The sequence below is a fragment of the Caloenas nicobarica genome, chromosome 6, assembly GCF_036013445.1.
Source record: "Caloenas nicobarica isolate bCalNic1 chromosome 6, bCalNic1.hap1, whole genome shotgun sequence".
In the NCBI taxonomy this organism is placed as follows: domain Eukaryota; kingdom Metazoa; phylum Chordata; class Aves; order Columbiformes; family Columbidae; genus Caloenas; species Caloenas nicobarica.
Genome location: NC_088250.1, coordinates 6,736,227 through 6,763,066, shown reverse-complemented (window position 1 = coordinate 6,763,066; position 26,840 = coordinate 6,736,227). Strand labels below are relative to the sequence as shown.

At 43.0% G+C, this 26,840-nt stretch overlaps 1 protein-coding gene across 9 annotated transcripts in view; it reads right to left on the bottom strand.

Annotated features, from left to right (window-relative positions):
* The window catches only part of HDAC4 (histone deacetylase 4), a 231,084-nt gene that overhangs the window by 59,838 nt on the left and 144,406 nt on the right, over positions 1-26,840 (bottom strand). For 4 of the 9 annotated variants that reach the window (XM_065637251.1, XM_065637248.1, XM_065637249.1 and 1 more), the window contains exons 7-12: positions 26,412-26,533; positions 13,747-13,887; positions 10,661-10,773; positions 5,982-6,098; positions 5,697-5,895; positions 2,053-2,282 (exon numbers count right to left, since the gene is read on the bottom strand). In XM_065637251.1, coding sequence (XP_065493323.1) covers positions 2,053-2,282; positions 5,697-5,895; positions 5,982-6,098; positions 10,661-10,773; positions 13,747-13,887; positions 26,412-26,533 — 922 coding nt within the window. The remainder of the gene's footprint in view (positions 1-2,052; positions 2,283-5,696; positions 5,896-5,981; positions 6,099-10,660; positions 10,774-13,746; positions 13,888-26,411; positions 26,534-26,840) is intronic. The other 5 variants (XM_065637252.1, XM_065637253.1, XM_065637256.1 and 2 more) reach the window with 3 other exon arrangements.

Genomic DNA, 26,840 nt, shown 5'->3' with positions numbered 1-26,840 from the left:
TGTCCTCACTCTCCTACACACAAGGGTCTTAAAATATCTATGCGTCTGGGAAAAGTCTTTTTCCATGTCAGCACTTGGACACTATCCCATGGGATAAATTTGCTACATGCATACAGTGCCTAGTACCGAAACCATTTTAACTCATTACTTATATAAATCAAACACAGGGAAATCACCCCTGTGCAATCAGCTTAACTACACTCCCCCCCTACTTTCCCCGCTTGCTTCTGCTATGGATGCGATAGATCACAGCCCGAACAAAGCGGAGATTCAGAGCGCTGCGGGAGGACTCGCTCACAGACGCTTCTCCAGCTCCTGGGAGGTCCAAGCGAAAGTCTGAATGAATTCAGCGGGTACGTCACGGTGAGGTCTTTGGATGCTCGCAAGCACTGGCAACGGGAAAGCCTGAAAAAGCCTCAAACGAACAAACCGCCGAGCTGACCTTTATTTCTGAACAAAGAAACCCTACCTAGCGCCCCGTGCCCCGGCGATCTTGGTCACGAAGCGTGTTTGGAGCGGGGGGTGAGGGACATTTCTATGGCAGCAGCAGCAGGTCCCCACCACCCTGGTGCGCGGGGCTGAACGAGGCCAGGGCTGGCACGGGCGCTGCGTGGTGGCAGCAATCCAGAAGTACAGGATTGACGTCAGTAACTTGTGTAATCATCCTGCCTTAGCTCGGGTCTATAAACAAAGTTTTGAGGGGGTTGTGTGGTGGTGTTTGTTTTTTTTCTTTTTTAAATCCAGCTTTCAGTAGTTGTGTTTTCTCATAGGACTGGAACAGCGAAAATATTTGGAGAAATCTCCACCATAAATTAAACTGAAAGATCTGCCTGCCACCAAACTTGTGCTCCCGAGCCTGAAGCCTACTGCTGGATTTGCCTGGTTCTTAAACAAAGCCAACACTAGAACTCCTTGAGAAAATCTTTAGAAAGCTTCAAAACTGTACAAATCTGAGTCAGGAAAATATCACACTGATTACAATCGATTTCCCCCCCTCTCCAACAACCTTTTAATAATGCAAGTCTAGCAACAGATGGTGCCTTTGGAAATCCTGGGAGAAAACCTCAGATGGGGTAAAACATCACAGCTCCATCCAAACCACTTGTGATCAGACCTGTTGCATTTAAAAGGCAATTTTTACCTTCCCATAGGCTAAAAGATCAGGATAGATTTTTGTCTATTTTAAGACATACTCAATGCAATCATCTCAAAGCAGCTTTGTTTCAGCTTCTTTGTAATATTGGGATGCCCAGACAGATGATTTTGGCTGCACAGCAATGGCAAAATCTGTGCGCTGATGAATGGTGCTTTGCAACGTTCACCTGATGTTCTCCAAGAGATTTACAGAAAGCAAGATAATAAACATAGTGCTCGCTTTCCTCAAAGCAATTTTCAAATCACATCTAATTAATCTTCAAAACAACCTCTGCAGGATGCACAGCAATACCTTCCTCACTTTCAGAAGAAATGGATGCAATGCAATGCTTTACACCGGGCCATGGTTTAGAGAATCTGGACTGGAGATGGGAACAGCTTTTCTCTTTCCAAAGGTAATTCCAGTGAAAAATGCTTCAGTAAACGTGAATATCTCCCCTTTCAATTATTTTCTGGTGTTGCCATGCCTGAAATCCCTTGCCTGTTTTTTTTTTTCCCCCTCAAATCCATATTGCTGCTCCTTCTCCCTTTCAAAATGAATATATAGACAGTAGATATTTTCCCCATATTCCTTGACAGCATTTTATGTTTTCTGCTACAAAACTCACAAAAGATTCTGATGCAGATGAATGGCAGCAAATGACAAATTTAAAAAGTATTACTGGAAAGCCAGAAGTTTGAACTGTACTGCCTTGCCACTGTCTGCAACAGAAGTATTGATCCTTGTCTTGGTGATGTATTTCTCAAAATAATGAAAAAGAGGTTCAAGGATGAAGGCCAGTTGGTTATGGAGGCAGAGACCACATACATTACTGCCCAAAAAACTCTGAAATAGTGCTGGCTAAGGTTGGTATCGGTGCTGTATGGGGAAAAAGACTTCAAAAGCATTGTGCCTACCTTGTTGATGTGCAGTTGCTGTTGCTGGAATTGCTGTTTGTGTTTCTCCAAGAACTGCTGGTGCTGCTGCTGGATCACTAACTGCTGGAGGGCCTGGGCGTTCTGGGGAAGGGGAGCAGACTGCGTGCGCCCCAGCGGGCGATGCTGCCGGAGTTTGTGTATTGAAGGGGAGACCCGTTCTCCACCAACCAGAGACTGTGCATGGAGGGGCAGTCCTGAAAGATACCAGTCTGAAGATAATATGGAGGAAAAAAAACAGCAGAGAAGAAAAAAAGGAAGAAGAAAGGAAGGGAGAAAATGGCTGTTGAGTAATGCTGATGGTGACAATGATATATAACGTTAAAACCAGCCACCTCGCCAGTTACAGCTGAAGCATCCTTAAAAGAGAACAGATAACAATTAATTACCATTGGATGGAGTAAAACTTTGCTTTCTTTTGAATTACTTGCCTGTTTAGTCAGAGACCCCAGGGAAATGTTTCCTTTCTTAAAATCAGCAATACCTTATGGACCTTCCCATCATGTGGTGGGTGACATGAATTAAGATCACAGCAGTAGTTTGGAGAAGTTAAAGTCTTACAGTTTGCCTTGGTAAAGGGAGTAATCCCAGGTTCACTTCTAGGAAAGTACCAACCCAAGTGGCCACCCCGCAGCGTTCAGCAATTACACCTTACAGGGGGCTCACTGGATGGGCTGAGGGATGACGGATGCTGATGAAGCTGTTTCCCACCCTAGATCATGTAGGGAAGCACGCCTGCCCTTGGTTGAGCTACATCCCGTCCCATAGAAATGACTAGGGATGAAAACTTCCACGTGATAAACCCCTGACTAGGTTTGTGTTGGAAAAAGGCACTCCCTTGAAGCATTTCAGGAATATAGGAGCCATCAGTCTTGGTTATTTCTATAGAAAGAAAGGTACGAGGCCAAGATGACAAATACCTAGAATTGTTTCCATCACCGTCCTGTGTATACATGCTAGTAATGTGACGAAAACATAGGGTTATTTTGGGATAACTTGTGTTACTCACATGCCCTTGGCAATTTAGGTGTCTCTGATGACTACCATGTGAAATACCCATCTGAGCTCTGGTAAGGGCATGTCTTTAGGAAGAGCCTGTCTTTCAGCTGTTCTTGGGGTAAGCCAGTTCTTGCTCTGCTCTCTGAAAACACACCTACGCATACTTCATAGAAAGCTGGGACATGCAGACATGCTCAACACAAACCCAAACCCAAGAGTTAAAAGCCAAGGATAAGCCTTTGCTTTTGCTCGTTACACCTTGGGGTAGAAAGGCATCACTGGTGTCTCCCTAATGTAGATACGGCTGCACGCACTTTTAGGAAAAAAACCACTCATTTATTTTATGTCATTGTATAAAAAAAACCTAGACTGTGCAAGTGGTCAGTAACATTCAGAAATACTGCTCAGTTCAAGGGTCAGAGAAGTTCTATCTTCTCTTTCTTCAGTCTTTGGTTGAAAAGAGGGACAAGCTGCCCAGAAATCTACAGCCAGCTGAATACAGCAGTTTAGAAACACCTTGACATTTCTGTCCCAAGACTTTACCTCTTTTTTCCCAGTGATTCACAGAACTGCCCTACGTGGAAGAATCTGCCTAATTTAAAAGCTTCTCTCCTTGTGGAAAAATCGTCTGAGTTTCTCTCACCCTTGGCTTTTCTGAAAACAATCATGTAAAAGGGTATCTTACTTTATAAATGTCTGTGTGTGTATATATATATACACACATGCACACATGTCTCTGCATGTATGAATATATGAATAATTTGGAAAGATGTGGTCCATCTCTGTTATGGCGCAAGCTCCTCTTCCCAAAAGTTCAAATTAAACAGCAGAGGAAGGGATCCTACACAGCTGGCATAGGACACCTTGGAAGACTATCTTCCTCCAAGTCAATCACCAAGGCTCCCCTGTGAGAAGGCTTTCCAGGGAGATGTCTTGTTCCTACTCAGAACATATATGTCAACGTGAAGGATGTTACCCAGAGTAACCTGTCACAACAGGATCAGCAGACCTAAGGAATTCTGCTCTTGTTTCCTCGAACCCCCACATCTACTACCTTCCTGCACAGAAAGAGCACGCCATCGTGCCTGATCATTTTGTGGCCGTCAGGAGAGTATCTCCAGAGCTGAAGGCTACCAGCAGAACACTAAACAAACTCCACTTTGCTTCCAAGGAAGTTAGAAGTACTAACTGTAGTTTGGCAGCCAGTCCACTTAGGGCTTTTGAGACCACGTGTTAGCTTGCTCTCTTTCAGTTGCTGCATCTGGAACGTGTGTTTCTTCTTGTTGCTCTGTTGCGTTGTGAATATTTGTCCTAAGTGTTGGTTTATAACATGTTGTACTCACTCTGGAAACACCGCACTAGCAGGTGGACTAGAAGGAATACACTTGGAAGCAAACTCGGCACACTGTACACTGAGGGAAGCTTTGAGAGAGGTCAAATAGGAAACAGAACAGCACTTCTTCCAACGTGTGCTTTAAAGCCATCATGAACAGAGAAGAAAGTTTTGGTGATAGGCTAAGAGGAAAAGTCTTCTCCAATGGCTCTTCATCAACAGACCTTGGGCAAAGGGCAACTGGTGAAGAGCATGTCACGACTCTGGGTAACCTTGTCATGCCACAGCAACCGTGGCAGAAGGAGGCAACAGAAAATTACAAAAAGGTTCAAGGAACCTGCACACACCATTTCATGGATCCGAGAGTGCTGGCTAAACACCGCACTTCTATGCTTCAGCTTCCCCATATGTACATGCTTACAAGCTTTTCACAACCCCACGTATATTCCTGGGATTTGAATGTAAAATCAGACACGAGCCAAACCAGTGAGCAGTGCTGTAATGCTTCAGTGATGGACAACAACTCTCAAGAGTTTCCATTAGAAATGGAATGAAAGAAATAAAAATCAACACGTCTACAACTTATGCAGAACATCCTTTGTCCCAACATTATACGCTGTGGAACAGAAATGCATCCTACTGGGGATTATTGCTTTGAATCAACCCTATTTATAGAAATATGCCTTCCCACAGGTATTTAATTCTGAAAATATGACACATGGAGTGATTCAAAGCAATTAACATACTGCGAATGTAACATATACAAACAAATACAATCTGTTTGGATGCCGTTGATTTTGCCACGTTTTTGCCATTTATAATAATGACGAAAAGCAAGTATTTTAATCTGAGATTGTGTAAATGCGTGCCTTTCATCTACAGAACAGAAACCATTCGTGATAAACAGGAAGGGTAATCACAAGACACAACATTTTTGTCTCCACTTCAGATTAAAGTGGTTAGAACTCTAACTATACGGTTTTAAATCGTGACCTGCAAACTTATGCTTTACTTACGGAAATAAATACTACTTCTTTTCATTTTGCAAAAACAACAAGGCAGCTCCCCGCTTCTTCTGGATGAGATGGGCAACCTCTGATTTTGAAAATGTTGCCACTATCCAACGTATCAACAAACACATCCTGAAGGTTATATATTATACCTATAGAACGTACAGATGATGCAGTACCTCTTTTGTACAAGGGACAGATTTTACAAAAAGCCACAATAGATGTCACTTGCTGTCTTTCCCCAGCTGGGACTGCGTTTTGCACATTATCTGCAGAGCGCTCACCTGTGACTAAGGGTGTTTGTGCAGTTGGCTGCTCCAGTAAGACCATGTGTTGCAGAAGAGGGTTATGTGCAGTTCCCCCATCTCTTTCCAACGTTGTAGTGCTCAAGTAGGGAGTGAGGTGAGTGCCAGGAAACAAAGAGATCCGCTGCTGTAAGGTTGGGATAGTCAGTCTCTCTGCATCCTGCTGTGCTGAGCCTCCCTGCAAATGCACAATTGATGGCATGGTGGGTTATGAGATTAAGTAGCGCGAGCAACATTTCAAAGGCTGCATCCCCCATCACTTACGCTGGAAGGGCCAGTTGCAGGCAGTCCTAGCGTGATGTTGGGCAAAGACGGAGACGTGTACAGCGGAAGCTGCGTTACCGAGCCCTCACGATTCACAAGTCTGTGAGCCAGGCTGGTCTGCAAATAAAATCAAAGACGTTGTCCTGGTGAGAGAGCAGCCACAGATTAAACCGAAGACACAGTACACTTGCTGTGAAGACACATCAGAAATGTACAGAGTGTGTAACTTCGCTGCTGATATTGGAAATACTGAATGGGGGAGCTAAGCTGTGCTTTAGATCCAGCCTAAATAGGCGCAGGCCAGGTGCTTGCCCTGAACGCTGCGGCCGTGTCCGCACAGGGGTGATGAGACCGGGATAACCAACACAGGGACGATCTCGCTCTGCAGCTGACACCAGCATTACTGCCCCACAGAGAGACCTTTCCCAGTTTATTTGATCTTTCTGGGAGACTAACGATCGCCCCTGCGTCCTCGCCAGCACTCTGCTTCACACAGCGCCACCGCAAAAAGCTTTTGCAAAGAAGATTTAACAGCTTACTTGTCCATCTCGAGTACGTGCCCTTTTAAAGTTAAAATAGATTACTTAAAAAAAAAAAATTGGCATTACGATGGCTGTTGTTCGCTTTAGCAAATCACAGACAATTTATGCTATTTGCTAGTGCGCTTTAGAATAAATCAGACTTCAAAATTTCATCAAAAAGCCTTAAAGTTGCATTTATGTAGCTATTTCATCATTTTCAGGGTGAAACGCGAGATTTACTGAATTATCTTATGGCCATTTAAAGCAGGAACACTTAAGTAAAAATACCTTTAATTTCAAAACAAGGTTGAATTGAAATATGTGCTAGAAAACCCATTATAAAAAATTGGATTATTTAAAAATGACTGATTTTCCTGTTAGGAAACAAGTGTTCCGATCACCTTGAATTCTCTGCCAGTGATTTTACAACTTAAATAGAGTTTAGTTTTCAAAAAGACATTTTATAGAATTTCTACTGTTTAACTTGGGTGCTATTGTGGAAAAAATGGATTATGATTAACTTAATATTACACTATGGAACAACCTATATTGATGTAACAGAGATCTGAAGAATGGCTTTATACATTTTAGACCTAAATTCATAGTCCCGTAAGTCAATGAGATTTTGCAGGTTATTTCCTTGGTTACAGGGCTGGAACAGCCCTGGATAATAAACCCCTATTTTTCTCCCTCAAAGTCTCTAAGGTGAAACTTAAAAAAAAAAAATAAAAAGAACTAATACTGAAAACCAAACATTTTTAATAAACAATCTTCAAAAGCAATCCTATGTCACCGGTACCAGGCACTGGGCTGCCTTTTCTAAAGGATTCTTTGATGTGCCACTAACTCTCCAGTCATCTTCCCAGTGTCCAACTTAGTCTAAATTCCTGACATTCAGCAAAATTTCATCTGCAGAGTGAATTTTTTCTTACTTCTTTTCGCCTTCTTGTGCTTTCATTAATGTCATTCAAGCTTACTGAAAATATATTACAGAACAGTTCTCCCGTAGAAAGAGTAAATCTGCTTTTAAGATCTTGGTTCACAATTTGCTGCCGCAAAGGAGGAAATTTGTAGGGAGCGTTTTGCTGTTGAGCGGTACCTGGTAAGGACACGAGACTGTACGTACCCACACACAACTTCTTCCAAGTAATTTTGAGCACTACTAGCAATTTTGCTTTAATTTAAATTACATAATGTTAGCATGCCACATTGAGAATAAGATAGCTATTGCCAGCAGAGTAATGAAATATTTTACTGATATCATAAATGGAACAAAACTACATCCATTTTCTCTTTGAGCAATCAATACTCTATAGTTGTGCCTCAAACTATCTCCTGGGGATTTGTTTTAAAAACAGAGAAGCAGCAGCTTGACGCTATCAGCATATAGTATTAAGAGCATTATAATCACTTTAAACATATAGATCCCATCTAGGAGTTGGTACACAAACATTTTTTTAAATTGCACAGAAGAGAACAATTTTAGCATGTACAATTTTCGTCTGTAGTCAAGTACTTTTTATACTCTTGTATCAACTGCAACGGCAATGAATATCATGTACTTTTCAGAGACGGAAAAACCTTTAGATTTAAAAAAACAGTATTTAAAAATAGATACTGTCTATTTTAAAAAGAGGCAGAGAGCTGTAGTCTTTCCACACTGAAGTCAAGCACTGAAACTTAATGAATTCAGATAACATCTTCCAATGTATCTGAAATGGTTCTAGAGGTGACCTAGCAAACTAAGAAGCAAAGAGACATATTTCTCATTTGAAGTAAAATATGAAGGTAAGATGAAACACAAAGCTGGCAACATTATTTTTTCACAAATGTTTAAATACTTCTAAATATTTAGAAGTAGGAATGTGATAAAGCCGGTAAACTGGTATTAAAGAAATCTCCAACACTTGGGCTACCAGGTAATACAACTTCTATTGAAGAAGATTTTAAAGAAACCAAACCCCTACCTTGAACAGTTATTTTTTTACCAAATGAACCTATACAGGCAAATGGATCAGCCAGTACTACACAGCATGAAATGCTGGAACAAAGTGCAGAGTTATTTTTCCCCAAAAGCCAATGCAAAGGACTAGGACATTTTGCTAAGCCATTCAAGTACGCCTGAAACGCTGGGAGGAGAACAGTTTGTGCAACAGGTTATCAATGTTCTGTTTGCCATCACACAGTGATTTATGTTTCATTCTGCTCTGTGATGGCAATGAGCCAATATACTTGACACAGTCCTGGGCAGTTTTAAAATTGGAACGGCACAATCACTTGTATGTTGTATTTTTCCTATTTTCCAAAAATTATAAAAAGGTGAAAAGAAGGCTAGACATTATTTTCAGGGAAATGCAAACTAGATTTTTTTTTTTTCCTCCCTTTTGCATAGGTTGTTTGGAGATAATGCATCTAATGTTGCTCTTTTAAAAATTCCAGATGAACATGCTTCTTTCCTGTGGCACCGCTGTGAATTGCACATCGCAGTACAGTTGAAAAAGAGGCAAAGACAACTCCCAGGGAACAGCTTTGGCAGTACAGGGATTTTTTTTCCAAATTGTCTGCACCGCTCGCACCTCAGCCCAAGTTACAAAATTGCTGCATTACGAGCAGTTGATTAAAAGAGTTTTTCTTATATTCTCTGTCTGGTTTATTAGGTATTGGTGGTCTAGTCATAGATGATTAGCACAAATTATTTAGCCAAAAAATAATATGGTTAAGGAGAGTACTATAGCTTCCCATTCACCTGCATGAGCTAACAGTGACTTGCGGGAAAGCTGCCTGCTCTGTTTATACCACCACAATAAACTGTCAAATCCTCTAGTTTTTCCACCAGCAGTAACTGGGGATTTGCAGTTTGCTAAGTATAGACAAGACTGACAGCTCGTGGATCAGCAAAACCGGTAACTCAGCGTTCGTCCCCCTGGGGCCGACACAAACGGACCCAAGATGTGCCCTCGGCTCAGCCGGTCTTCAGTTCTGCAAACCCAATAAATGACCCTGTACGTAAGAGACCTCTTCCCAGGTCTGCTCCAAAAGCCACGTCTCTTTGCAGCAGCTTCAGCTGTCAGTGCCAAGCGAAGACTCCACCTTACACCGTCTTAATCTTTACAATAATTGCCTAAATCTTGTAAGGTCTACAGTAGACTAGAGTGGATAGAGACGTGTGTTGGAAAATTTGGCATGGGAGAGGGTGGAGTAGAGGCATAATCCCCATATTAAATGCTGTTTCACTACATTAGAAATAAAAATAAAGTGAAAATCTTTACAAAACTAGAAAGCAATAAGGGCTTACATTTATATCATCAGAAGCCCTTTTCAATTCTAAATGACAATTTGGGGAGAACAAGCCCAGGCCTGTTTTTACAGTCCTGATGTTAAGACAGACACCACATTCATGGGGAGAACAGCTAATGGTAAGCGGGATAAAAAGAAATGCCCCAGTAACATTACACAACCACACCGGTTTTCTACATGCAAGGTTTATAGTGGGAGTCAGTTAACACGGCCCACACCCCAAAATCTGCCCTTAGAAAAAGGTGGGCGTCAGTAACCCTGAACACAGGAGCTGCTGTGCTGAGCCAAACCCCAGTTTACCCAGCCCAACACCCTGCCCTTGACACCCATAGCAGATGCCTCAAGTGATGGCGAAAGCTCATAAGCTTATAAACTAGCAAATGGCATCAGGCACCAACCTTTCAAATCCCTAAGTGGAGAGGAAAAGGTTAAACTGGTCCCTTTTAATCCAGTTCTGGTTTGGTCATATTTAGACTAACCTACTGTGCAGAACAAATTCATCCTATATACGATATATGACAACAGATTACCCAAATTTTAAAATACGTGCATTTGACCAGGAAACTATCTTCATGCTTTACCTTGCTAATCACTTTATTTTTACTCTCTCCTCACAACAAAACCACTACAAGTTACCACAAGCAGCTTGTGAGCTGGCTCAAACTAGATTTAATAAACGGATAATGCATCCTGTCAGCCCAGATTGAGAGGTAATTCCCAAAGTCCTCTCCAAGTCACGATCTCGTCTTTCTTTTTTTAGTGTGTTGTGCGCCAGTTTGTGAGCCTAAATTCCTAAAACACTGCAAAAACTGATGAGAAACCCAAGCACTAAAAAAATCAGAGTGAGGAAGGGCTCTGTACCTCTGCTTGAATACTCGTGACTGATCCTGCAATTCCATTCTCGGCGCTTATGTTATTGGAGCTGTTGTTTGGAGAGCTGGGACCAGATCCAGGAGCACTGTTGCATGCAGAGTCTAAAAACACATCCAAAACCAACTTTTAGCGTTACAAACAATCTCCGCGATGGTATTTAGAGAGATAACAACCCCTCGAGAATTTTGTTTTGCAGGAAAGCAATCCTCCTCCTCCCCATTGTCCCCCCTAAATCTTCCCAGGGCTCTTAAATAACTAACAAACACTTTCAAATGGTCTGTCCAAGTACCTACTTACCATATTTATGTCTTCTCCTCAAGGGGATTTCTCTTATAGTGTATTAATAAATTTAAATATGATTGGAAGATAATAAAAGACATGGAAGGCTTGAAGAGGCCAAACTGGAGGATTGTCCTGCTTCATTTTTCTAGAAGTCCTTCTCTCACCCTCTTTAGCCTACAACCCTCCTAACAACACCCTCTCGCCACGTATTGCATCAGACTCCACGCTAGAAAAACCAGAGAACCATCTCAGCGCTGACATTTTCCCATGCAGGCCTCTGGTGCATCTGGATTTACTGGAAATTCGCCGCCAGCACTGAGTCCTCACGCTGATCGCGTATGAGAGCTGACCTCTGCTTTTTCCAAAAAAGCACCAAGATGTTCCAGTGCAGGCGAGTGGCCACGTGTGATGGTCTTGTCCCCATCACTTGGGAAGTGCCCACACCGTGCTGGGTCCTCCGAGAAACATGACCTGTCTTGAGCTGCCCTTCACACAGCACAACAGCTCCCAAAAAGCACCCGGGGACCGACTGCCGAGGATGATATTTTGCCAGGATGGCAAATTAAATCATTTTAAGAGATTTAAAAGCTGCCTGAGTGACGTGGGATGGGACAGACAATTGGCCATGGTCATAGCTGAGCACATTTTACAAAAATCAGGCAAAACTCTACAGGGTCCAAAACAGTAAATCTGTTTCAAATCATTGCTTTTTTTTTTTTTTTTTAAAGTCTTCTCCACTCAGGGAGTAAATAATTTTCTCATTGGAAAGACCCAAGGCAGAGTTAATCCCCCAAAATAATTCTGTTATCACCTGACCACTCAGAAAATCCTCTCAGCTTTGTATATTTTATCAAGATGTTCCCTATGAACTCGCTAACCAAAACCACAGAGGAGACCAGCCTGAAATCAAAGCCTTTCCATTAATGATACAGAAATAATAACAAACAGAAAGAGTGCATGAAATGGCGACAGGCAGAAAACTTTCCTCAGAAGATTTCTCACCTGGTGTATGGTACAGCTTCCAGTGTTTCTCCTTTTATTTTGGAAGGTAAATAACATTAAAACTTTTTTTTCTTGAATTTTCCTCCTCCCCAAGCACAGCATTTGCCCAATGCCAGAAGAATCTCCCAGCGGCTGCAATGGTTCAGGCTGCAGCAGTCTCATAAATGCTCCAGGATGCCCCAGTAGAAATAAAAGCCAATTGTTACAGTTTGGGGGATTTTTAAAGATAATTTCTTTTGTGGCATTATTCTGTACATACTACTTTGCTATTTTGAGCCTTGCAAATACTCCACAGTAGCAAAGAGATTATTATTTTTTTTTTTTTAAGAAGGAAGCTTTGTTGCTTTTTGTTGGCTGTGCATTTGGGGAGGCATCTCGCTATCAGGAAATTCAGCACTGAATAACACCCAGCTGAGCACCTAACAACGAACTTCTCCATGGAAAACAACTTTGGAGAGTCTAGGTGTTTTGAAAAAATATTCTGATTGCCTGGAAAATATGTGCTTTTTCTGGGACCATGTCATTAAATGCAACATATTAGATCTCATGCATACTACCTAGACAGAGGAAAAGTACCTGGCACATTCAAACTGTGACTCTGTGAAGATGTATACTTCAAGGACTAAATGCAACTTCTGTTCCCTCAAGGGAGACTTCTTTCAAATTTTCCATTCAAAAGCCCCCTCTTACTGTAACAAGTCAGATATTTTTCTAGCCAGGCTCCAGGTTGGCTTCTTGAACCAGGTCCATGCTCAGTAAGAAGCTGGAGCTTTCACTGACATTTCTGAAGGCATTACTGGGACCAAACAGCCAGCCATTGGGGCTTGATTTATCCCCAAAGCTGCGTGTCATAAAGCAACATATGAGGAGTGAAGCAAATTTGATTTTCAGATCTGATAAAAATTATGCTTAGCTCTTGAATTAATCTACTCCCTCTGCAAACTGAGAGGCTCTGACACAGAGTGGTGCACAGCTGCCCCTAAACCACCTGGCTCTCTAAAGAGAGCTCATTTCGAGTTTGTTTGAATGATGGTAACATGCCTTAAAAGCGAGACAGGTCTGGAAAAGCTGTCATGTAGCGGTACTTACACAGAGGCATCCCTAGATGGTGCTAAGAATTAACTTTACGGTAATCTATATAATCTGCTTTACTCTGATCCATCCTTAGAAACTCTACTCCCAGAAGAATATTATTTTTCAACAAGAAACTGTCAAATAAGTAGTCAGAAATACCAGCTACATATATATATATATATATATATATATATATATATATATATATATATATATATATAAAAATGCCTTACATGTTCTAAAACTTTGCCGTAATTACTTAACAAGGAGCTATGGCAGCCTGCCCAAAGCCTAAACCAAACAGGGGTTGTAAAGCATTACTGCTGGAGGACGACAGCCATGAATTATGGCCTCCCCATGGATATTAACAGGATCACCTTTGAGAAACTTTATTTCTCAACAACCTGTTGCTGAAGATCATAGAAATGCTTGGGAAAAACAAGCAAACAACCAGCACTCTGGTGGCACATCTACATCTGTCTATGCAAGTCTTAAACCACAAAAAAGCTCATTGAGTCGGTAATGCTGTGTCAATAGATGGGTACCCAAGGGACCAACCTGCACCACCCACTGCTGAATTCTGCCAACTTCATCCAGGCTTTGCCAACACAGAGGGGCACAGGAGAGATCCAGACTGCACAATGAGCCGGATGAAGGAGTTCATTTTGCAAAGGGACATGTCATTATGTCGTTGCCAGCACAGATTTGTCGCTTACCCGACATACCTGTGACATCCAGCGGGCGCTTCTTAAGAGCAGTAACCACCGGACCATCTTTTCTGCGCAAGAGGGGGCTGCTCCGTCTTTCAGCAACTTTTTGCTTTAGTCTGGATCGTAACTTCAGGTTGGGTTCAGACGCTGAACAGAAAAAGGAAAAGCGAACAGTGTTTTGGTTAATATTATTTCAGTAGCTTTTTAGTCAACAGAAAGGCTGGGTTGCAGTTCAGCATTTGCAGAAGCCTAAACAAAATTAGTCATTTGATACCATATATTTGGAACAAAGACTTCTTAATATAATGAACAGGTCCTGGCCTATGTGATATCTGAATTCACTGGCAATGAAAGTCAACAGCATTTTAATTAAAAAATAATAATCATCCTGCAATGTCTTCTCTCACGTGAAGACACAGACTTAATCTGCTGTGAAGTATCCGGACTAGGGCAGAGAGCACCAATCTCACCCCCTGGTTTCCCACCTCCACTCAAACTTGCATCCAAACCAGTGGTTAAACCTATCTTATGGGATCGAAAAAAAATCAATCCAGGAATTGGTGAGACAGCCGAGATGGTGCCATCTGGTCAGGATGGAGCATCACCACGGGGTTGAGACGCTATCTGTGATGCGTTGTTCAAACGGGCAGCTCCACACCCTTGGAGTCATCCGACCCCAGGGGAGGGGGAAAGAAACTCTGAAAATCAAAACCCACAATGAACACAGGTAAATGTTTTCCTGCTGGTTCACCTCCCTGAAGCAACTCACCTTGGAGTCAGATGAGTCTGTGTCAACTGGAGCCAGTGTCAACTCAAGAGAAAAGGCACAAGAGTGTGGCCAAGGTCAAAGCCAACGCCAGGGAGGAGAAGGTTTGTTTATTTGGGGAGCAACTTACTCACATCATCACAGCCACAAAGTTAGACCATATCTAAACCCACATCGAATACTTTGAAAATTCAGCGCTGCCAAGGGGAGGTGCACATGTATTTCCTGAGACCACAGTCTGACTTGCTTTGTATACACCACACCTTTGAGAGACTCCCTTAAAAACTGCTGCTGTACCAAACACTGAGAGTTAATTTCTCCAGAATTCAAAGCAGAGCTCCTGTGAACCCCTAATGCCTCTGGGCTGATGACAGCTGGCAACACCGAACACGTTTGCACGGCATAGCTTATCAAGTTTTTATACAGGTAATGAAGCCTTAAGTCAAGATTCCTCCTGCAAGATGATTTTCTCTGCAAACTTTCTCATCTCTTGAGTATACATGAAATATCTGCTTTGGCGCTTGAGGGCTCCTGACAGTTATGAGATGTGTGAACTGGCCCAATATTTTCCCTTCTTCAACCTCTTAACAACTCTGCAGTTTAATCCCTTTGAACCAGCAAATCCTGTGCTCTTACCATTAACTACCGATACACTCGGCTCCCTACACTCCAGGGCCAATAATCTGCATTTCTTTAGAAGCATTAAAGTAGGGTTTACAAACTGATTTGAATTAACTACGTCTGGCTACAGATACATTTCCCTACAGTTGGCTTTGACCACTGGGTCATGTAAAAGATCAAGCCTGACAACGTTAATTGCAGGGCTCAAAAATCAGAAGGCTGATGAATTCAAGATCAAATGCTTCAAGTTAAGCCATCAAAACAGTTCTTTGATGAAACTTTTGTGAGAAAAAAAAAGAAAAAAAAAAAGAGCTTTTCACGAATGTTTTGGACAGAAAAATGCCAGCAAGAGATGAAGGGAACACTAAAAAAATGTGTCAGGCTCCTCAAGATGATGCTTAAAATGCAGTATGAAGTGCACTAGCAAAGGAAGAATCATCTTATAGGGCATTTGCATATAAAATGTCAGGGGACTGAATGCGAATCCGTCATTTGCTCAAAGGGCAATATTAGAAGAGTGGACTAGTTAAAATACAAGCAGCTCCAGCCGGCTACTTTATAAAGTTCTCTTCTAAACAGAAGTTGACTTACTATTTTAAAAGTAGTCGCTGGGTATGTGAACATTCGGTACCTCATCCCACATTCTTTGATTCACAGCTTAGATTTGTTCCAAATATTGAGTATTAGTAACTGTCTAGATGCTCTGGTCAAGACTTTATAGAACAAATGGGAACATGTCACAGCTAGATGCCGATACATCCATTTTAGATACATTTGCGCTGCCAACCAGCAAATAAAATATAAGCCTATGCCACAGCTGTTGAAAGGATCTGTCTTCTGACTAAGAAAAACATGACAATAAAAACTGTACTTCAGCGCAAATTTTATTCATACGCAATTTATACCCTGCATGGTGCTCATCTGAAGTATGTTTTCTGCTGGGAGCAGACAAGTAATTGCATGGCTTTCAAATACAGAGAACAAATTGGTTAGAAACACCTTTAAAATAAGCAGGGAAACAAAAGATCTGGGGTTACAGATTACCCAACACTACAAGATACATCCCATATGTAAAGCCACAATAAAAACATCCTTCCATGTAACGAGAAGGGAAAGAACGTAGAAAATTACAGCCTTAAAAAACACCTCGAGAATAAGTTATGGTGAAAGCAGCATATTATAATTTCTCAGATAAGACTATTTTTAGGCAAAACTATTCCGTATATTTCTCCTTCACTTCCTTGGCTGGAGGATCAAGGTTTGAAACACCAAAAGTCTGTTTAAAGAACTACATTTATTCCGTTCACTCTGATTTTGTTCTATTTATCCCCCAGATATAATCCCAAATCTAATATGTCTTCAAGAGAGCATAATACCTACATGCATTTAATTAGGTGCTATATAGACCAAAGTAGGTGAATTAAAATTCAGCACAGACAACACAGAATAGTCTCAAATTCAAAAAAATTACATATAGCATATTTTATAATAAAAGATGTAGCTGTCAACAGAAGCATTTCCAAAACTCAGAACAATAACTTAAGCTTATCCAGATGGTTTTAAAACTACTATATAACAAAAAAATTGTTAAACTTAAGAGAGCTGTCCTTCAAAGGTATGAAATATGAGTTTAACCAACACATAACTATCTACACCAGTCAACACAGGTTCAATATTCTCTCAGGAACACCAATTCCACTGAAAATCTCCCGATATTTACCTGTCAGGCAACATGCCCAAACAAAGCCTTGCTCCCCATCACTGCTAACAAGCATAAACCCAAGAGAACTGAAGACTAAATTACAAAACTTACTGGTCTTCTACATCTTAAGGTGAAGTATTTTAAACAAACGCTATGAAGCTATCGAAAAATCAGTTTGATTCTTGTTTAGCAAACAAACGAAGCTCATGCCCAAGTGTGAGTCAGCTTCCACAAAGCCAGTGGGATTTCTTAAGCAGTGACATACTTTATTTGGCCTATAATAAGGATTTATACAAAGAATATTTTGTTTTCCTCCAAGTAAATTAATAACTAGAACATAAGCCAAAAGCTTCCCTAGTTGTCACAGGCTCAAACCCAAGTTACCCCTCTTGTACGTCATTTATTACAGCAGGACCCATGTAATCCAATTCTTCAACATTTATGTCATTCTCATTGTTTTCTTCCTAGAATTGCATCCACTAAGCTGCTGAACTAATGCGACATTAAGTCTGTGCAAGTCAAAACACACAAAGTCCTGGGTAGAGTTTGCCCCGTTCCCATTACCCATCTACATTTATGAAAAAAAGCGCAAACAATGCACCATGAAAACCCCAATCCCAGTCCATGCACATCTTAATTTTGGTGGCCGGGGACTGAAAAAAAGGCTGTTATTCCTTTTTAAAAATTATTTTTAAGCTACATACTAAGCCTCACCCAGCAGGCAAAGGACAACACAACTACCTTGTCTCTCTTCTGACGTCCAGGTCACCCCATGAGGACACGTGGGAGAGGGAGAGAGACAGCTGTCTGAAACCGGCCTTTTGCACAACTCAAAATTTTAATAAATTATTTTTTGCTTAAGCTGGAAACATTGCAGGTTCTGCAATTGCACATTTACTCCCCACACTGCAGCTTCTAGATTGTGAGCTATGTAGTCAGGAGGACCTGGTGAAGCTGGACACGGCAAAGTTCCCCTACAGTCAAACAAAAAGATTGAAAATTGTTTCATGTTTATCGCTCTGAAGCCTAAGCAGTCGAAGTTCTTGATTTTCAATACTTGCAGGCATCAGCACAGGGGAGGACAAGAAGAATAGCAGCCCAAAAGTGTAACCAGTTGAGACAGGTACCACAGGGCAAAAGTGGGAGCAGAAAATTCCCAAACTAGAAAGCACAACAAGAATAAAAAGAGAACATCCTGCTCTTCTGCAGAAACAAATGGGTTTTTATGATCTTGGTACCATGTTGGATGGCATCACCTGAAATAATACATCTAGGAACATAGGTACATGATTAGAAAGAGATAGATAAAGATATCTGCTGGATTTTCTTCCTTTTCTCCTAACTGTGTTGGCATGAGCACTGTGTAAGAGCTCTGTAGAAGGGCTATTTCTGGAAGACCGTATCCTTAAAATGAAAACTTAGTAAAGGCCAGTATTTGGTGCTTTTCATGCTGAAGTTTAGTAGTCACAGCATCTCAGCACTAGAAAGAAGGCTTTAGCACCCATTAAACTGGGCACGCAATATTGACGCTTTTTACAGCTTCACTATCATCTGCTTGCCTGACTATAAAACCCCACAAAATCACGGCGTGACGGAGCACCACAAAGGTTTCCGCTGTGAAAAGCCAAAGCTGGACTAGAAAAACAAACACGTGGAAATGCTGCATCTCATCTCTGTCCTTCCCTTTCCAAAGCCTAAATAAAGACAGCAGCTTTGCACAATTCAAAGTATTATCTGAGAGGAAAGATAAGAGACATGTGGAAGGGGATAAGGAATAGAAAAGAGAAAATGAGGTCCTACAAGCAAGTTTCTCCAATGAAGTGCTTAAAAGAGCACTGAGCTATGCAGAAGGTAGGAAAAATGTGTAATTTCCATATAGCAACTAAAAAGCTGCAGTACCAGCTGCCTGAACCCAAGGGCAAGGAGCAGCTACAAAAATCAGGGAGACTCTAGTGAGTCATTCACGGTGGCCACAACTTTTGGTGATGATCTCCTTACATTACAATGAGCTTTTCCCAAAAACACCTACAGGCATTTTAAACTCAAGAACTGCACTGATTTCTACTGAAATATAACTTGTTAATATACGAAAGGCCAAGATGGGTCAAAACAGGCACGGTGGTGTCCATTCCATCCTTTGTCAGAGTCTCATGGACCAACCAAGCACTTGTTTATGAGATGCAACCTGTTCTGTACCTAGAAACCTTCCTGCCACGGCCGTGATGACCGAGTCTATGCCCTGCCCTGCCAGCTCAGGGCAGTTTGCCCTTTTTTCCTCCTCCTTGCCCTGTCCCACAAGCACATCCTGTCCCCTTGCCTGTCGCTGGGTTGCTCCTATGGGAAGGAGCGACCAGCGTTCCCTCCAGCCTCCCCCTGTCCTGGATGCTCTTCCAAGGAACTGTATCAGAGTTAATAAACCAAATAAATCAACCTCACACTGTCACACACAGCTGCAAATCGTTGAGAGCTGGAAGGGGGGAAACAGTGCACTGAGAAGGCAGCAGGACATGGCTCAAGCGATGCACGGTTTCCTTAGAGCTCGGCTGTTGCATTTTGGTTTGGAGAAATCACTCCAAGTTACTACCCTGGATGATGTTCAGGTGGTGCTCGTGGTCAAGGCTGTCCCACAGAGGACATGCACACACTTATCATGCTCTGCTAGCTCAGACTTGATTCTCCTTTCTGCTAGATGCAGTGGCCCAAATGCCAAGTGTCTCAGTTCTGGCCAGAACAAACCTGGGCATGTACATATAGAGACATATAGATCAATATATATATGCACATGTGAAACTGTGCACACTCAGTCTCTGTGAGGCAGAGACAGAGCTGAGAGGGCCAAGAAGGTGAAGGGTGGGTTCACTGAGCAATTGAGGGGTAGGTCCCTGCTCCCCAAAGGTGGCACTAAACCAGAAGACTTCATTTAGGCTTCTACTGGAAGAGGTTCCCCCTTCGATGCACCATTGACAGCACTTCTCAAGAAGCGTTTTGATGGGACGTGCCAGCTTTTCCCCCATGGATCCCCAGCTCTCGTGCCAAAAATGCATGAGCTTTACCGGAGCCCTGAGCAAGGAAAGTGGGTGCCCCCTCCTTTTGCCTCCTCAGCGCCAGAGAGGAGCACCCACACACCATGGTTCACAAATGCCGGCTGTGTTCACAGCCACTGCCTGTGCCAAAGAAAAACGAAGGAGCAAAGAATTCCCTAGTGTGCATTTAGACCTGGTTGTCGGAAGAAACGGAGGGACTCATGCGAGCATTTGCTAGTCCTCCAGCTTCACTTCGGTTTGTTGCTGCTCTCTGAAATTTCAACGGGCTGCTCTGAAGAGCTATTCCACAACATCACAGTAATAAAGTGATTTTTATCTTTAATAAGTTATTTTTGGATTAGAGAGACTGACGTCCTCCCCTTGGAGCACGAAAGGGTATTTATAACAATCAGGATTTCTCAGTGGGGGCAGCGGCCCCTCTCAGCAGCCACCCGGGGAAGCCAGACCTCTAACCACGTCAGCTGGAAGGACAACGGGGGTGGGAAAGCAAAGACGCTCTCGAACTTGAGTGACACTCCGTGTCGTACAAAGCTCAAAGATTTTCTCTAGATTATACTCCCACACTACACCGGGGTTTCAGCCTACTCTATTTTCCTCTAAACAACCTTTGTCACAAAACAAACCACTTAAAAACATTCCAATAATGAGAGCCAGCTCTGAGAGGTATTATGCCTTTCTTGACAAATGCGGCATTTTAATTATTGACAAATCCTTTCATTTTCCCTTTTCTTTATTTTAAACACAACAAGTTCAGAACAATTTCACCTGCTTAGCTGCAAATAATAGTCAAACAACGCCTGTGCTTCTGCAACACTGCGAGGAAACCAACAAAATCATGGGATGCTGGATGCTTTCCTCCCTCGGGCTCCTCTTTTTTGCGTGTAAAAAGAAGAATATTAGCAAACGAGATGGCTACTGCAGCCTCGGTACATCTCAGCATCGCCCATCTAAGTGCAAGCTGGGGCTTAGAAGTCATCATTCCCAATCTGCTCATGCTTGATTCAGCCAGAAGAACAACATCGATCTCTTCTGTTTGTTTTAGGAGGCTGGTGGGCTGGAAGCTCAAATGGTTGCCAGGACCATCAGCACCAGTGACGTATCTGCCAGATCCCTTCTGCAGTAGGTCCTAAAATGGTGGCAAAATTCTGCAAAACCACTGGCCAGGGCAGGCCTCCAAGTGGCAGATGGGCTGGACTCTGCCTGTTTGTACCCCATACGGGCAGGTACAAGGAGACGCCTCCTTTTCCTTGCATTCCTTTACTCCTTGAGGGAAGTCACTGCAGCAAAGAGGTGCACAAGCCATGGACTAACGATGCTGAGCAAAAAACTTCTCCTTGGACCTTTCCTGCCAGTTCTTAGCTGTGTGGGCTGAGAACACTGAGGATGGCTTTTTTTTTTTTCTTTTTTTTCCACTACCACAAGCCTGAAGACACAGTACTTGACCTATAACCAGTTCTCCTTCTGTTATGACTTGTGCAGAAGGCAAGAGATATTGCTGGGATGGGAGGTTTTCGGGTAGGATACTTGATCTCCCCTGGTCCCCAGAGAAAAGGAGCTGAAAGAGGGGTCTGTGACACCTTCTGCTTGTCATTTCTCCCCAAGTACATACCACACGCACACACACACTCATTTACTATCTAGGCAGGAAATTCAGAGACAGATACTTGCCAAAGATGTCTTTGTAAGCTCCCAGTCTGGCACTCAACTCAGTCTAGCTTTGGAAATAGTGGAAACTCACAACCCTGAGATGCTATCCCACAGCTCTGCAGTGAACACATATTTGGGACCACAGGAATCCTTCGCCTCCTTAAAATCTTCACGCCCATCAACGTCCTTCTCATCTTCACCTCCTCAGTGCAGCCAGCTGTGATAACGGAGGGAAAGGAAAAGGCAGGACCTGGAGCCTCAGCGACAATTCACAGAACAGTGATCGTGGCTGTAGCAGCCGTGGGCCAAGGAGCCCCAGGAATCGAGCCAAAGACACCAAAAAACACCCGTCCGCTGCTCTTGATGGATGCAGGAGGCCTTCTCGTGCGCGACAAACCACAGCGGTTTGGGAAACGCCAGAGGGTCGAGAAGCACAAGCAAAAAAAGGACAAAACGGAACAGCAGTGCGTTTTTTATAACATCGGTTTTGTCAAAAATCCCTCTTCTGTCAGGAGAAAGGTTTAAAGACCGGCAGCCAGCCCCGGGCAGAGGAACTAAGCAGCAGGAAAGGCACAGATCCTCCTGCGTGGGCACAAGGAGGGTCAAAGGAGAGCAGCCGTCTGGGGAAAGGTTTGCTTTATTCAGGAACAGGACTAAGACCACGAGGAGATCCGAGCCTGCTTCACATCCCACACAGGTCCTACAGACGCAGCCATTTTTACAACTTTGGAGAACGCCTTTTACGAGTATTTCAAAAGAAACGAGCTGGTTTTTTTCTCGCTTTGGGGTCAGGTTTAAACAAAGATACAGGGAAATTTTTCCAGTTCATGCATCCCAGCGAGCTGAATGTGTGTTGGCCGGGCGAGTTTAGCAGGTGCCGAGTTTGGCAGAACCTCCTGATTTTAATGACAAGTAATTGAAATGCTGTGGCTTTCATTAGAAATTCTGATTAGCTGTCAAGTCCCAATGAACACGAGGAATCCTTACCCTACCTCTTATGCAGGAGCAAGTGGGAAAGCTACTGGCTGACAGGACACGGTCCAGCCCTGCACAGGATGTAAAAAAACCCCAAACCCAAAAAAACCCCTACATAAGCAAGAGGAAAAGCACGTTAAAAAGTTAAAAATTTTCTCTTTTTACAAATCTCAATGACGGTGGTTGTGCCAGCTTTCTAATTATGTGCCTGTTTTAATATGTCCACTGCTCCAATTGCACAAAGCAGAGACCACCACGAACAACCGTTTTCCTGGGGAGAAAATGAGGACATCATATTCCTTAGAAAGGCAAAACTGAAGAGTTATGTTAAAAATAACTTCCAAGAAAGCTGTTGACAAACAACTCTTGGGGTTATCAAAACAGGCTACAAAAGGCTGCCCCAACCTGGCCTCTAAAATCACTCTTAGAGGGTCCCAGTACAGAACATAATGAAGCTTCATTAAATTTGGAAGACACTAATCTTGATCTAAGGGCAGAAAAGGTCACTTATATTTTCCTCTCTCAAAAGCTGTCAACAAAATGTGTACACTAAAGGAAAAATACTTCTAATATACGAAACTACAAAAAAGGAGAAATAAAAATTTTTGTGTGAATCCAGGTATTTAACATCAAAAGCGTGAGCAGCGTCAACTGAATTGTTCTCCATTCAGTTAAAAAAGGGAGAGCTGCAAAGTGTTTAGATAGAGGGAACCAAGTGAAACGCATCCCCCAGCCAGTCTAAAAACAGGATTCAAGCAATTAGTAACTGCACCAGCCAGCAGCCTGACAGCAAAACAACTTCATGCAGAAACCAAGCAGCCAAGAAACTGGAACATAATTCAGTAAAACAAATCAGACCGGGTAGGATTTCAGGGGACAGGATGCATTAGGAGCGCGTTGCAAGCGCTGTTTCCCATGCTGAACATTTTCAAGCACTCTGCAAACATTATTCACGCACACGTCTCCTTCTAACCAAAGCGAGCGTGGCCGGCTCACCATGTCTCTCTCATAACATTCAGACTTGAGTTTTCGACTAGCAAGTTATCTCAAGTGTGCGCAGAGGGAAAACCTGTTACCACATCATGATGCTTTAAGTAAGAGTAAAGAAAGGCAGTATTTTTAAAATCCAGCCCAATGACATACTTATTTTTCCTAAAAATTTCTCAACACGCAGGACGAGCTGCGAGCGCTTAAAACGCAGCCTAGCAAAAAAGGATCGTTCAAACTGCATTCCTGCGGCCCCCTATGTCACCCTGTCCCTGATGATGATGTTGGTCACATTCCAGCCCTGGTAATCAGAACTATATTGTGATGGACTCTTATTTAAACTGCAAATATTTAATCAAATTTAATAAAACTGGACTACACAATATGGTGGTTTTAAATTACAAACACAAAGCCAGAATTTCGCCTGGTGCCAAAAATCTGAAAAGCTCACTCGTAATAAAGAACTTTATTTAGGATGGGCTCCAGCCTTCCCTGTCTTTTGTTTACACCAGACTGTTCAGGAGCCTTTCTTCTCCAAGCAACTTAACATTCTTGGCAATGGGATTTCTGCAGAATATCGCTATGCCAGAGCCTGACGTGCTGTTGCATCGAAAGGAAAATAAAACAACAACAAAAAAATTCTTCCCTGAACCTGGCAAGTGAACCAGACCAGTTCCCAAAAGATTAACTCTGGTGCCCAACGAGAACAAGCATCGGCGTTCTGGAAAAACAAAATCAGTTCAACATCTTCCTGTTTTAAAACAATGATTTTGGGTGCTATTCCATTTTTAATGATGTGATTAGATACATTTATCATCCTTAATTCGCCCTGTCTGACAGGGCTTTTATTCAGCCAGAGTCTTATTGAGAGCTTGGTGTGGGAAGCAGCCAAGGGGCGAGACGTGCGGATGCTTTCCTTCTCCTGCAGAAATCCCCTTCTGTAACACGGGGAGCAAGAAGGCCAACCGATCCACAAACTCAACCTGACAAGGAGGGTCCTCTGAAGTGATGAGCAAGCGAGGTTTTGGAGCGTGTCAAAGCCCGTTTATGCTGCGGGGATGCTAACACACCAGAAATGGATCACCTGGTTTCAAAAGGTATAGGAAAGAGCTAAAAATCTCTTGGAATCACACTGCCCACAGGCCCTGAGTGACAGGTACGATGCCAAGGGACTTGGAAACGCTGCCATTTCCTAGAGAAGCCTGAAAGCCTTCAGCAGTGGAGAAGTAAACTGCAGCAAAGGCTGCTAGCAGCCCAGCTTGCATTCCTCCTCCCATACAGACATCTACACCAAGCACATCTTTGCATTTTGCCAGCTTTAGAGCTGAAGGAAATCTGCTTTGAGGGCAGCCCTCCACCAGCGCTCACCTTTTCTACGAAAGGCCAAGTTCTGAAGCCCGGACAGCATCACCTCGGCTGTCCCAGGGCACTGACGGTGCAGAAGCTTCTACCACACCTAATGGGGTATTCGGTCTTTCATTATCTAGAGACAGAAGATTAGAGGATGGCCCACTCTTCAGCAAATCCAGTTTTCTAAGCTCTGCTTTTGGAGTCCTCCAGAAAGGAAGCAGTTAAAACTATACCAACCAAAGGTACAGGGTGCACCCAGGAAAAAACCCATATCCTGGAATCCGACTTCTTACGCAGCTGAAGTGTTCAGCACTTTCCAGCCAGCCCACCGTGCCTGGGGAGTGGGGAGACAGACTTGGCAGATAGGAATCCATCTGCAGATCCGTCCACGTGCTACGGTCCAGAAAGAGAAGTTCCCAAAACTATCTTGCGGTGAACAGAACCGGGAGGCACGAAGCACAAGGCAACAGAGTGTGGAGGTGTATTTTTCTCTCATCAGATGGTAAAAGGAGAAAAAACCAGGAAGTTTACAAAGGTAATGAGAACTTTGTTAAACCACTCACTGTACCCAAGGCCTGCTCTACTTCTATCAGAAGAAGAACTGCCATGAGAACACTTACATCCCTCCCAGAAGGAAAAGGAAGGGCTGCCAGCTCTTGGGAACTGATTTAGGGCAGCTGATCTGAGCAAAGACGGTAGTAAACCCACAGGGAGATTTGGTTAAAACACCTTATCATAGGGATGTCACACTTGTTGAGTACCGATGCTCATCCCTCCACATCTGAAGATCCACAAAGCATACCTAAAAACGAGCTCGGCAGCACCTGCAGAAGGTATGAAGTTCAATCACACTTCTGGCTTTCCTCTTACACCCCATCCATCTTTTCAGAGAAGTTTCTTCCTATTCTAAAGCGATTTCCAACACGCAGCATTGTCTGCACCATCCACGTGAGCAGCATTGGTCCCCAAATCGAGACAAGCTCATTGAAGTTGAGCTGCTCCCCGAACGAAGCAGCCGAGGATCAGGAGCTGGCCAGGTTAGAAGCTGAGGCTGTGCTGGCTTAGGCATGCAATATGGAGCTGAGGACCACAGCCAACCCAAACAACCTGGTTTACATAATATATACTTGAGAAATAACTGACCTGCTTAGCCACCGTGCAGGGAAAAACCTAACTGAGAAATAACTGTCTAGGTGTGAAGCAAAACCCTTGCAGGAAGTCCCGACGCTTTGACTGGCAGAAACATATTTATTTAAGTATAAACTTGTATATAAAATGCAAATCCCAGAAGAAATGAACTTTTCTTGGTACTTCTCTCACTCAGCAAAACATACTTCGACTTCAGACACCCAGATCTCTGTATTAACTTTGACTTTGTGAAAACATCTCACAAACTTTGACACACAACTCTGTCTCCTGCCTGCAGCTCTGCAAGCCCGCACACCCAAAGCAACTCCAGCCTCCCTTGAACACAGTGTGTACAGATGAACGGGGAGCAGGACGGAGTGGATGCTTGTTAAATAAATCACCTCGTGAAATACAGCTTTTTGGTAACAAAGAAAACGAACGTGAGCATCACCTGTTTTTCTGAGCGGGAAGTCATCTTTGGAATCGTACATCCCCAGTACAGGGTGATTGTAGGTGCCGGATACGCCACTTTGGGGTGGGGAGCTCTGGTCCAGAGAGCTGTGCTGTGTCTTCCTGCACAGAGGGAAAGAGAAGGAAGAAGCTTTACACCAGTGACACACAAAGGGAACGAGCACAGCTTCACCTCGTCTGTTACCTTAGTTAGTGGGGAACGGTGCAATAGAAAAGGTCTTGGTACTGGCTTTCTCCTTCTAGGCACTCATGCAAAAAAGACACTGAAATCTAAACTAAACATACACTTAACTTTCAGTATAAGAATTGCCTGTCGAGCATGGCTCAACTCATTAAGTTATTTAACCATAAGTATAATTTGAAGCACGTACGTGGGCTGGATTTGGTAAGTCATATCCCTGAAGCTAAG